Source organism: Alligator sinensis, unplaced genomic scaffold (genome assembly GCF_000455745.1).
Source record: "Alligator sinensis unplaced genomic scaffold, ASM45574v1 scaffold781_1, whole genome shotgun sequence".
Taxonomy (NCBI): Eukaryota; Metazoa; Chordata; order Crocodylia; family Alligatoridae; genus Alligator; species Alligator sinensis.
In genome coordinates this window covers 2,642,204-2,655,169 of record NW_005841845.1, presented here as the reverse complement: position 1 = coordinate 2,655,169, position 12,966 = coordinate 2,642,204, and the positions used below count along the sequence as shown (strand labels likewise).

The following is a 12,966-nucleotide window of genomic DNA, read 5'->3' as shown; positions in this document are numbered from 1 at the left end:
CGAGGACTGGCGTCCGCCCGCCGTGAGCTCCGCCCCCCCCCGTGTGCCCCGCACCCCGCCGTCCTCCCCCTGGGGGCGTCCGCCACCCCGCTCGCCATCGGGGCTCCCTTGTCCCTCGGCAGCCCCCCGCGTCCTGCTCCCACGCCTCGTGCCCTGACCTCCCGGGATCCCCCCGGATCCCCCGGCCCCTTTGCTACAAGAGCGAGCTGCCAGTCTCTGTCATGGAGGCCCGCCCCCCCCCGTGTGCCCCGCACCCCGCCGTCCTCCCCCTGGGGGCGTCCGCCACCCCGCTCGCCATCGGGGCTCCCTTGTCCCTCGGCAGCCCCCCGCGTCCTGCTCCCACGCCTCGTGCCCTGACCTCCCGGGATCCCCCCGGATCCCCCGGCCCCTTTGCTACAAGAGCGAGCTGCCAGTCTCTGTCATGGAGGCAGGGATTTATGCCCCACGCTCGGTCCCGCTGCCTGCTGGCACCTCATCGCCTTTTTTTTTGACACGGTCTCCTGGGATCGGGACCGAAGCGTGACTCCAAACTTTCTACGCGTTTAGGAGCATTTGCGTCTAGACCAAAATTAAAGCGTGGTCGGTGGAGCGGGTGCCTCTCGGCGACGCGCACGATCCCTCCCGGCTGTGCCGCGGGAGGATAAATTGCTGGGCATCACCCCTGATCGAATTTTTTTTTAAGGCAGAAAGGGGCATTTTGATCACCCGGCCTGATTTGCAGTATAATATAGGCCAGGAACCTCAGCCAGTCCAACCCATCATTTCTGTGCTCAAATCATTAGGGAGGTGCCCGGGTGGGTGAAACAATTGCAGTGAGATCATCGTAAACCATCGATCTGCTTTTGGCTTGTGGCTTTGAGTGTCTAAAAATTGGCTTTAAATGCATGGTCTCTTCGCTTGCACAACAAGGACTCCCGACGTGTACCTGCCTCCAGGAAGAGTTGAACGCTATGATCTGAGTGCCAGCACCCAGGGTTTCTTTTTCCCCCCCGTGAAGGAGGGATGCAAAGTGAAAACAAAGCGAATCTATTTTTTGCTGAATCCGGTCTCCTGCTCCACAACATTTAGACCCTTGTATTTTAGCAGCAGAACCACTGTGGTTTGACGAGGAGTTGAGGGATATAGATTCACAGAAAACGAGGGTGGGAAGGGAGATCAGGAGGTCACGTCTAGTCCACCCCCCTGCTCCAAGCTGGACCATGCCCAGCTACAGCATCCCAGCCACAAGGCTTTGTCTACCCAGGTCTTAAACACCTCCAAGGATGGAAACTGCACAACCTCCCTGGGGAGCCTGTTCCAGTGCTTCTCCACCCTCCCAGTGAGAGCGTTTTTCTTAATATCCAACCTCAACTTCCCTTGCTGCAGCTTGAGCCCATTGCTCCTTCTGTCGTCTGCCCCCACTGAGACCAGCCCAGCTCCATCCTCTTTGCAGCCCCCCTGCAGGGAGCTGAAGGCTACTATTCAATCCCCCTCGGTCTTCTCTTCTGCAGACTGAATCAGCACAGTTCCCTCGGCCTCTCCTCACAAGTCCTGTGCCCGATCCCCGCAACCATTTTCATTGATATCTTCCAAATATGAATACTTTAAACATTTTAGCTTCTGGGCAGGTTAAATGTGAGGCCCGTTGACCTTGGTAGCGTCCCTTCTGAACCTGGCTTTGTTGCAGGACAAGGGCAGGGAGTAGCGATCTGCTGTTTTCCATTTCACTTGGATGGTCTGTGCAGTTAGATGCTTATTGAGCACGATGGTGATGCCTTTATCCTATTTGGGTGTCTGCATACCCATGCGTTCTGTCCTGATTCTCTTTTCCAGACACCGAAGAGGCAGAAACCTGGCAGCGACACGGAGAGTTGGGAATGCTACGTGTCGCCTTTCCGGAAACCCCTGGCTCAGCTTACCAATCGGCCTCATTGCCTTGATAGCAGCAAACATGTACGTGGGTCTCTCGAGAGGGTCTTGTTGTCAGCACAAGGCCGCGGGGCGGTTTTGTATTAAATATCTGTTGCTTAACTTCAAAAGCATGAATGGATCAGGACCGAGGCCTTCTAAAGGCTTGTGGTGTCTCGTGGGGACTCCATAGCAAGAGGACTTGTGGGATTACCTTATTGATTGTATCAGTGTAGCACCTAGACACCCCGGTGAGATAACTTTAGCTGTTCAACCAGGTCTTTTATGGATGGTAACATTACACATTGGCACCCCTGGGATTAAAAACGCACTTAAACAAGAGGCAGATGGTGTTGAAGAGAGATGGTTTCAGTTAGTTTCGTGCATTTGAGAGTCAGATAGGAAAAGTCCAGAGGGGAATTTTTGCTGATTGTGATTTTTTTTTTTCCTCTGTGTTTAACTTAAAAATATCTGGGATACGAGCCTCAGCGAACACTGGAGAGCACGCGGCTGCTGGCAGACTGGGGCCCTTAGTATGCATCTCGTTCTGTTTTATTGCTACCTTTGATAGCAAATGGCTCTGACATGAATTTCTTTTCTCAATCCCTAGGAGGCATTTATCCGCAGCATTTTGTCAAAACCCTTCAAAGTCCCCATTCCAAATTACAAAGGTAAGATGACTGTTTTCCTCCTCCCTGAATAGTAATGATTTGGACAAAATCTAACTTCATAAAATAGATGGTGCTTGGGTTTATGAAATATCCTTTCTACTGGGACACGCTTGAGAAGTTCAGAGTTAACTTGGGAAACAAAAAGACTAGCACATTAGTGAATTGATGTCTTTCTTAGCGGTGTTTAGTTAGGATTATCCTGCACCGGTTTCCATGTTGTTGCTGTTAAGTATTTTATGTAGTGCCGTAAAATCGCATGCCGCATTACCGGATACAAGTGCGAGACACAGTTTCTTGGCTCCAAGGGTATTATTTAGCCTGCAAAACCCTAAGATTGCTAACAAGACACAATGTGCGGGAGACCGATAACGCATGCCAGTTTTCTTTATATTCAGCGGGGTGCTCGGGAGTCTGAAGGTGCTATTTAAAGCAAGCAATGATCTGAAGTTTGTGGCTTCAGCTATTTTCAAATCATCGAAGCACAAACTTGCTGATGGGAACAAATGGGGCCATTTTTCCCCCTGATTGAATAATTCTAAAACAGGCCAGCCAATTTTGCTCCAACTGTATTGATTAAAAAACAAAACAAAACAAAAAGATGCCTTGGAGACTTTGGGCCGAGTCAAGCATTTAATAACCAGCCCAAAAGGAATCGGTTTGACAAAGTTTGTAGGAGCTGAAAAAGTAGGTTTGAAAGGGAGTTTGAATTCTTCAGCATTTACTGTGAAAGGTGCCATCTGTAACGGCAACCGCATGCTTTTGTGGTGGGATTTGGCAGACCACGCCTGCTCGTGTGATCTTATGATCTCTCTTTTGAGCGTGAGTAGCATGCGGACCTTCAAAGAGAAGCGTGTTATTGGGTTTGTGATGAATATGGTCCTTGAGGAGCTACGTGCCAGCTGCAGTCGTCTCTCTGACAAGAGTCGGGCCTTTGGATAGAGTTACTTCCTGGGTACTAGGCACTGATATTTGTGTTTGCATTGAGATTTCGGAAGAAGGGTTTGGGCCTGCTTGATGTTTGTGACCATCTCTGTTCCAGGGCATGTGTGTTTCTACATATAACAGATGACGCTAGGTAAATGGCCAGATTCTCCATCCCTGTGTTCTACTCTTCTGTCTGGCTGTTGACCTGAAAGGCCTCAACATCTACTGCACAGCAGAAGGATGATAATACAGTAGATTATATGTTGCCATTACAAGACGTGCTAAATAGGGTGTTGTAAAGGTAGACAGCTGCCAAAAGTCCCCTTCTGCCCTCAATGCGTGCAGGTATCTGAGAGGAGGGCTTGGCCCAGTGGCTTTTTGAAGTACAGTGCTCAGAAAATGGGCAGCCTTGGACCAGGCTTCTCTTTAAGTGGAGTGAAATTATGGCCTTTGAGAATCAGGAAACGGCAGCAGCCCCTGAGTGCTGTGATGGAAGGCATCCTGCTGCTTTGCAGAGGGAGAGTTGCTAGGTCTGTGTGGGTTTGGTGGGTGGAAGTGTGTTCCCTGCTGTAGCAAGCAAGCCATCCATCCAAGCTACAGCCTGGCTTCAGAGAGCATCTGTATTTTGCCTGCATCCCCAACACTGCATATCGCTTGTTCAGCCTCCGCCAGCCAGGCAACACCTTGTTTCTAGACCCTTGGTCTGTGGTAAGGCTTGGTTTTCTCGGGTGACCCTTTGAACTTTGTCTATGGTTGTTTCTAGGGCCTCTGGGCTTGAGGGCGCTGGGCATCAAGCGGGCAGGGGTGAGGAACTCTCTCCACGACCCTTTTGAAGAAGGAGCTCTGGTTCTCTACGAGCCCCCTCCACTGAGTGCGCACGACCAGCTGAAAATAGACAAGTGAGTTACCCCCAGAGGGAAATCATCTATGCTAATTTTAACTCCAACCTCCTCCTATATTTATTTCTTCCATTCCCCTGTGGCCTTGAGCCAAATGTAGCCTGTGAAACTTGGAGGGGCTCTGGGCTGTCTCTACTTGTAGAAATAATAATCAAAGGATGGAACCAGATCTATAGTCAGTTGTTTTGTGTTCTCTCCAGGGAATGGGCTCTTTGATTTCCCATTACTCAGTGGCCTGTTGGACCTTTAAGTCTGCTTCTCTGAGCGTCTGTGCTCCATGGAGAGAAGTTGTTCAGAGAATATTAAAGCTTGACAGGTCCAGTGCTCAGTCAGGAAGTACCAACAGGACGGTACAAGCCAAAGAAAACGGCTGACTGAAAACAGGGGATTTGAATGGGAACTCTTAGACAACCTTCCCTAGAGCAGTTGCTTCCCCACCCTTTTTATAACGTGGAGGGGTAAGACTGAACGGCTTTGCTTCCAGTATCAGTTTGCCATACGGCAAGGCTGGTGATAGGTACTAACTTAGGACTTGAGAGACTGAGGTTCAAGTCTTGGCCTCTTGTGAGACATTGTAGGCAAGTTGTCTTTCCCCTCTGTGCCTCAGTGATTCTTCTGTGCTGTGGAAATAGCATGTCCCTGCCTCGCAGAGGTGATTTGAGGATAAATGTGTTAAAAGATTGAGGTGCTTGGCTGCTGCAGTGACGGTGGCCGTTGTTTGAGAATTGTGGGATGCTTTTGGCCCAGACGGCCACTGGCAAACCCATTACATCAGATCCCAGGACGGTAGGCACAAGGAGGTGGTTTCTCCTGCTCCGATATGGCTCTAGCATGTGTCTGGGTTGTGGGAGTGGGGGGAAATCTGATGCTGATTTGACTGAGCCTCTGAGCTATGTTTCAGCCCTTTATTTGGGGACCTGGTTAGAACATTTCATAGACAGACATTAGGGCTGGAAGGGACCTCGAAAGATCATTGAGTCCAGCCCCCTGCCCCATCTGTGCTGCAGGATGTTAGATCACAACCACGCAACTGTGCCCCGAGCACGGTTGTTAGTTCTGGCAGTGTGGTTTGGCTTCTGGGTAATTACCCACTTCCAAGGGTCCTTCGAATGACAGTGAACAAAAAAACAATCCCAGCCTGGAGCGGTGCATTCACTCAGTGCTTTTTTTCTCTCTCTTCTCACATGCCTTATAGGGACAAAGTGCCAGTCCATGTGGTGGTGGATCCTGTTCTCAGCCGCATCTTACGGCCCCATCAGAGAGAAGTAAGTTTTGCAGGATACAGCCAGAGGGTCCTGGTCTTTTGCAGGGAGTCTTGATCAGGCAGGTGGAGGGGGCTGAAGAGCTGCCTTTACTAGGAAACTCTCCTCCTAAGTACAGTAATGGCAAGTATAGATGAACAGATTTTGAGCTGTAATATATGCAGCCTTATATTCGCTGGCACCCTGCCCCACTGCATCCATTTTAGACCTGCCGTACCTGTCCATTTTTAAATGAAGATACATACATGTTCAACCTCAAGTTATTGGGCTCATTGCAAAGATCACTGTGTGAGATTCTCAGGCCTGCACTTCAGCAAGAAGTGAGACTGGATGCTCGTACTGGTCCTTTGTACTGGTCCTTTTGGGCCTCAGAAATCTACAGATCTGCTTCTTCCGGGAGAAGGCAAAATGTCCCATCACCCCTGAAAAGCCATCTGTTATGGTTAGAGGCACTGGAGTTTAGAAATGTTAACCACCCAGCTTCACGGAGCTGCTTCCTGGGAATACTCACAGCCGACTGCTTGCTGTAGTGATCAATGTGTTATTGCAACTATTGAGCGGTATAGAGCCAGCTTGGCTCTGGGAGAATAACTTAAGCATTGTCAATAGAGGATGTTATCCAAAGGTTAGGTTGTGAATGAAATACTGCGCAGAGCCCTGCTGAAGGCTGTAGGGTCTGTCCTCACAGCCCACATCCCATCCCGATTTCTAATTACCTGCATGCATACAGAGGTATTGTCTCCAATGCTCCTCTGACACGCCTGGGGCGGGTACATGTTCCTGGCAGGGTGCATTAGTCAGACCGACCCCAGGTTGACAGTAGGATTCCAGATGCATCTGGAATATTTGTGTTGAAATATTTTCTCTAGGAAATGAAACCCATCAGATCTAGAGTCATTAAGCTGACAAGTCAGGAGCCTTCTGCCTTCCCCGCTCTCCGTGCCAGTTGCTACACAGGACAGAGCCATGCTTTCAAGGCCTGGTAATTTATGCCTAGCAATCAGTGCATATAAGCTATTTGCAAATCACTTGTTGTGTCAGCTGTCAATAATAGCTTTGGATTTGGAGCTAGCCAGGGTAGCTGTGCCTGTGCCTTTCAGTGAAAAACCTCTCCTGGCCTATATATCTTTTTCCCAAAAACCCCAGGATAATGGGAATTACATATGTATGGGCCGAGTACCTAATAAGCTATTGAGGTTTATTGTGGATACAGGATCTAATCCCTTAGAATCAGAGGTGGGGTGGGTAGAAGCTTTCATTTGGCTCTCAAGCTAAGCGGGGTCAGGCTTGTTGAGTGTCTCGATGGGAGAAAGGAGCAATTCCATTGCTGCAAGGAGCACTGCAGGCTCTCTACAGGATCAGCAGTGCAGCACGACACTAGTCTGTAGCGGTGCCCTTGTAGGTGCGTCCTCTTGCATGAGAACCTGGCTACTTGCCAGCAGTGAAGATCTCATAGGATTTTTCCTAGCTCTAGCACCCAGGGTAACTTATACCTTCCCATATAGGTCTTTCTGCTATGTCCATTAATACATTAGTGTGACTAATCAGATTCTGCCTGTCTAATATCCCTCCTTTAATTTACCCTGGACACTTGCTGTCTCTGGCTGCTGGGTGGTGTTCATTAGCTGCCTTATCCCACAGCAGAGGTGGCTGCATTTCAACAGCATCTCTGGTCTTTCCTCTGGGCTTCGGGTTCCCTGAGCTGTGCAGCATCAGCTTTTGCTGGTGCCAAGCTGCAAAGAGAAACCCTGCAGCCTTTATCCTGCACCCACGGCTCCGTGCTAAAGCCAGGGCTCTTCCCTCAGGGGGTGAAGTTCCTGTGGGACTGCGTAACCAGCCGACGGATCCCTGGCAGCCACGGCTGCATCATGGCTGATGAGATGGGGCTGGGCAAGACCCTGCAGTGCATCGCGCTCATGTGGACGCTGCTTCGGCAGAGCCCTGACTGCAAGCCAGAGATTGACAAGGCCACGGTGGTGGCCCCGTCCAGCCTGGTGAAGAACTGGTATAACGAAGTAGAGAAATGGCTAGGAGGACGGATCCAGCCTTTGGCTATTGATGGAGGCTCCAAGCATGAGATCGACAATAAACTAGGTATGGAGGCAGGTTCATGGAGGTGGCTTTTCTTGTCTTCTGCTATAGACGTTTTAGCTGCCGATGGTCTCAGGGCCCGGGTCACAGCCTGCTGAAGGGAGCATGAGTCTTTCCATTACCTTCAGTGCATCCCTCCTTGTTCATTCTGTGGCTGGTCTCGTGCCCTAAATGCTGGAGGGTGCACACGGGAGAGGAATAGGGGAAAAAAAACCCAGTCAGACCCTATTTACTCTCCCTTCCAGCATGTGCTCTCTGCCACGGTGTGCCGCAGGGCACAGACCTAGGGTCTGACCCAGGACATGGCATATGATGAGACTTGGGTGGCAGGCTCTCTCTGGGGACAGGTCTGAGGTCCTCCCCACACCCACTGTGGATAGGAGTCAAGATAGGAAAGGGCAAGGGAGCCAGATGGGAGGATAAAGCAGGAAGTAAAAGGGCACTGCGTGGGAGGTGAAGGCGTGGGGTAGGGTCAGTGAAAGAGCAAAAGAGTAAGCGGGTTGATGGGAAGAGATGGGAGGATGCTGGGAAAGGAGCTGAAAGACGGGGGAGCAAAGTCTCTTTAAATAGCTACGGCCTTTGCTGGGGCCTCATCAAAAACAAGTCAAGTCAGTGCAGAAACCCTCCCTTGATTTAGAGGAGACTAGAGTCCTAGAGCCGCGGGGCTGGAAGGGAGCTGCAGAAGTCACGTCTAGTCCACCCCCTGCCTTAGGCAGGGTCAGCCCTGTGCAAACCAGCCCAGACACATCCATGATCCAACCGCTTCGTAAAACCATAGTCAGCCCTGACATAACACCAGACATCACACCCAAACCTGCTGCAGGGAAAGCAGGGGGACAGCAGCCGCCAACGTCCTGCTGCTTTAATAGGTTGTTAATAGACGCTCAAGAGATCCCAGGCAGAGGCCATGCCCCTGCTATAGAGGAAGGCAAGGGGAGTCTGTACCAGTGTGAACATGGGGTAAGATTCGTTCCTGACCCCCAATCTGGCATTGGCCTGAGCCTGAGTGGAGGAGCAATACCCTCTAGCCAGGACCCTCTGGGTTTGGTCCCAGTAGGAGCATTGACACAGCCCAGTCCCCATCCCCAGCCTGGGCTGCAGCCAGCACCCTGAGGGTGGCTTAAAAACTCCCTGACACATGTAGCAGAAAGGTGGGGGGGGCAGCAACCAGCAAGGGACAGAGGCCTGGGAGATCCCCATAGCAGAACACAGGCATCGCTGTGCCTAGACCATCCCCACCCCATGGCGGCCCAGTCCTAGCTCAGGTGCAGATGGTTACCTCCTTCCAGGGCTCTTCTGTCTGTGAGTCCCTCTTCCTTGTATCCCTTTCTTCCTGTAGCCGGATTCATGAACCAGCGCGGCTTGCGGGTGCCTTCCCCCATCCTGATCATCTCCTACGAGACCTTCCGCCTCCACGCCGAGGTCCTTCAGAGGGGCAGCGTCGGGCTGGTCATATGTGACGAGGTAGGGGTACGGGGGCTGACGCTCCCTTGCAGCTGGGCAGTGCTTGTAGCCGGCCCACCAGTACTGATACCCCGGTCCTTGTTCCTTCGATCCGGTGATAGGAAGGTGCTCTGAGAAGGGCAATCAGCAGCCTTGGCCTTGTGTGCATGACTTGCCTTGGCTCGTGACTACATCTTGGGACTACATGGTAGCTGTGGCATCAGCAGGGATGCCTTCCCTTGACGACGGCATAGCACAGTTTAGGGATTGAAGGGGAAGTCTGTTGAAGTCTGGGCAGCGTTCCTGGAAGTTGGAAGTTGAATTGGGACCACTGATCACCTTCAGGGCCTCATGTCACTGAAGGGATTGGGCTGGACTGGGCTGGTCAGAGGTGGCTGATCCGTGCAGCTGAGCACAGGCGCGTTAGGAGAGTGCTTTCCCAGGCTGTGCGCGGAGGGCAGCTCTGGGGAGGCTTTCCCAGCCTGATGGGCCTCTCTGTATAGACCTGGGTGCTGCTGGCAGGGGCTGGGGCTGGGGCTGGGTGGGGAGAACATGGGAACTGGTAGAGTAGGTGATCCCATCTCTAGTGCCTTTGTACACTGGTTTCTCCTCTTGGCAGCCTCTGGATTGTCTTTGCCAGGGCTGGGCCAGAGTAACTCCCTCTGCATGAGCAAGTGCTGTTACTTCCAAAGCTTTCCCTTGATCCTTCTCATTTCCCAGCATCTAGAAACAGGGACTCTCTTCCAAATGCTGCTGTGACTCCTTTCTTCTGATGAGGAAGCAAGCAAGTAAAGCCCCTGTGCTGGGCTCTTGCAGGGCCTGGAAGAGTTAACAACTCTTCCCTCCCCAAACACTGCCTAAAGTTCCCTCTGCTGCCTCTAGTCTAGAGGAGTTTTATTCCACACCAGCAGCATCTGGCGGTGTGAATTTATATTGGCGAGAGACAGACAGGCTGGAAACAGGGAGAGGCACCTTTCCCCCGCATGCACTTACATTGGGCTCCTCATCGTGGGATCTGGGCACCCTAATAATCTGCTTTGCCCCCTTTCACCCAGGGGTCTTGGAGCCCTTGAGAAAAGTCTTTGCCTTCTCTGTTGCTTCTAGGATGTCTCCATTTTCATGCAAGGAGATTGCTTTGTTTAGGTTGGGGATGTCGAGTTTGCAGCGTCCCCCTTCTAACCACTGCTGGTTCTGGGGTCTCCGGGCTCCCCCTCTCTCTTCTGGTTTCTGCCTCCTCCGCCCACCGCTCAGATCAGGGTGGCGGGAACGGGGGAGTCCCTGCAGGTGTGGGAAGGGCATCACACAGGGGTACCAGTGAGTCCATGTGATGCACAGCCCCGTCTGCTCAGACATCGGACAGCCTCGGTTCAAGCCACGTTATCAGACAGGTAGGGTCTCTCTCTGCATTGGTCTAAACGCAGACTCCATCCCCAGGCATTGATACTCCAGTGAGTCCCGCCTGGTTGTGATCTTTCCGGTGCCTTATCTCCCAGCATCATTGGATTCACATCTTGCTCTTTTTCTTCCTTAGGGTCACAGGCTAAAGAACTCTGAGAACCAAACCTACCAGGCTCTCAACAGCCTGAACACCCCCCGGCGCGTCCTCATCTCGGGGACCCCCATTCAGAACGACCTGCTGGAGTATTTCAGCCTGGTGCACTTCGTCAACTCGGGAATCCTCGGTAAGAGCACAAAGGCGGCTTGCATGGAGGAGGTAGCTCGCAGGGCCCCTACCCCCAGCTCCTGTTGCTGGAAGAGCTAGCAGCATTGAGTGAGGGATCCATGCTACAGAGTTTCTTACCTGGGGATTTTAGGAATGACTGTGATGCAAATAAACAAGAAGAGAGCCTCGCTGTGCTAGGCGCTGTATGTATTTGTAGTTGGAGGCAGGACTTTGCGTTCCAAACACACAAGGCAGGCAAAGGGCAGGAAGAACGATGCTCCCTTCTGTTTTACAAATGTGGAAGGCCAGTCTCCTGAGTCCTAGACCAGTGTTTCAGCCAGTGGCCCATCCTTACTCTGCATGTTACAGTGATGGTCCTGATTGGTGGTGGTGATGAATCTCCATTTAGCCACGACACCCCCTGGATGGGGAAAGGATGATGGCCTTTTAACTAGAGGGAGGGTTTGCGGGGCTTTAATTTCCCCCTTTGCTGGGGAATCAAATACCTCCTGCAGCTGCTGTTTGCCAATTCAAACCTTAAGAACATAAGAATTGCTATTTACTGGGTCAGACTGGAGGTCCGTCTTGCCCGGTCTCCTGTCATACAGGCAGAGAGCGGAGGCTGGAAGGGAGAGTGACTGGGTCTGAGCAAGACTTTCCTTGTTCCTATCTCCCTTGTGGCATCCAGTATCGAAGGTCCAGGAGTCGGGCTGTAAATCTTAACTCTCATGCTCAATAGCGACTGATGCCCCTTTTCTCCAAGAATGTGTCCTGCCCCTTTGTGAATTTGGTTAAACCATCAGCTTCCACTGTAGGTTGGGGACTAAAGCTAGCAGCTCTGCAGAAAAGGACCTGGGGGTGACAGTGGATGATGCACTGAACAGGAGCCAGCAGTGTGCCCTTGTTGCCAAAAAGGCTAATGGCATCCTGGGCTGCATTGGTAGGAGCGTTGCCAGCAGATCGAGGGCAGAGCTATTCCCCTCTATTCAGCACTGGGGAGGCCACATCTAGAGTCCTGGGTCTGGTCCCCGCCACTACAGAAGGGATGTGGACACATTGGAGAGAGTCCAGTGGGAGGTAATTAAAATGGTTTGGGGGCTGGGAGACAGGACTGGTGAGGAAAGGCTGAGGGAACTGGGCTGATTTTAGTCTGGAGAAGGGAAGACCAAGGGGGGATTGAATAGCAGCCTTCACCTCCCTGCAGGGGTTTCAAAGAGGACGGAGCTGGGCTGGTCTCAGTGGGGGCAGATGACAGGACAAGGAGCAATGGGCTCAAGCTGCAGCAAGGGAAGTTGAGGTTGGATAGTAGGAAAAACTTTCTCACTAGGAGGGTGGTGAAGCACTGGAACAGGCTGCCCAGAGAGCTTGTGGACTCTTCATCCTTGGAGGTTTTTGAGGTCCAGTTCAACAAAGCCTTGTCTGGGATGATGTAGTTGGGGCTGGTCTTGCTTGGAGTAGATTTGACCTTTTGGGGTCCCTTCCAAACCTCATTTTCTCTGATTGCACCACGTCTGGTGGCAGCGATTCCCACACTTTAATGACAGGCTGGGTGAAAAAGAACTGCCTTGTGTTAGTGTTAAACTTCCTATCTACTAGTCTCACGTTGTGAGCCCTAGTTCTTATCTGGTGAGAGACAGTCAATAACAAATCCCTCTGCACTTTTTCTTCACCATTCAGTAATTTATAAGCCCTTAATATTTCACCTCTGGGCTCCAGGTTGTGCACACAGAGAAGCCCTGGTGTGGAGGGAAGGAATGGGGCTGATCCGTCAGTGCTTTGCATTCTCTGCTGCCTCTCTGAGTTCAAATTGGCCTTCAGACTTGTTGGCAGGAAGGGCCAAAGTTTTCACCCTTCTGTTCAGGATTTAAAAATAGACCAACCCCCGAGTTGGTCCTTCATCCTCTTGCTGTTTGCGAGGGCTCTGGCCTCTTTGGGGTAAACCCACCCAGCCTGTCATTGAAATAGGCCCTGCACGGAAGCCTCTCTGACCAGACACCAGTCATCAGATCCTGACTGAGAGCAGTATCTGGGTATCGTTGGCTTCTGCACAGCTGCTCTGCCACCCGAGTGCCATTGGGTGTTTTATATCCCTGTCACGTTCTCCCTATGAGTTTCAATTCAGTTTG

At 51.6% G+C, this 12,966-nt stretch overlaps 1 protein-coding gene across 1 annotated transcript in view; it reads left to right on the top strand.

The window, feature by feature from the left end:
- RAD54L (RAD54 like) overlaps positions 1–12,966 on the top strand; it is a 35,284-nt gene that overhangs the window by 13,952 nt on the left and 8,366 nt on the right. Inside the window, 8 exon segments of the mRNA XM_006015824.3 lie at positions 5–22; positions 1,813–1,932; positions 2,498–2,558; positions 4,246–4,381; positions 5,577–5,646; positions 7,449–7,737; positions 9,074–9,198; positions 10,709–10,859. Coding sequence (XP_006015886.1) covers positions 5–22; positions 1,813–1,932; positions 2,498–2,558; positions 4,246–4,381; positions 5,577–5,646; positions 7,449–7,737; positions 9,074–9,198; positions 10,709–10,859 — 970 coding nt within the window.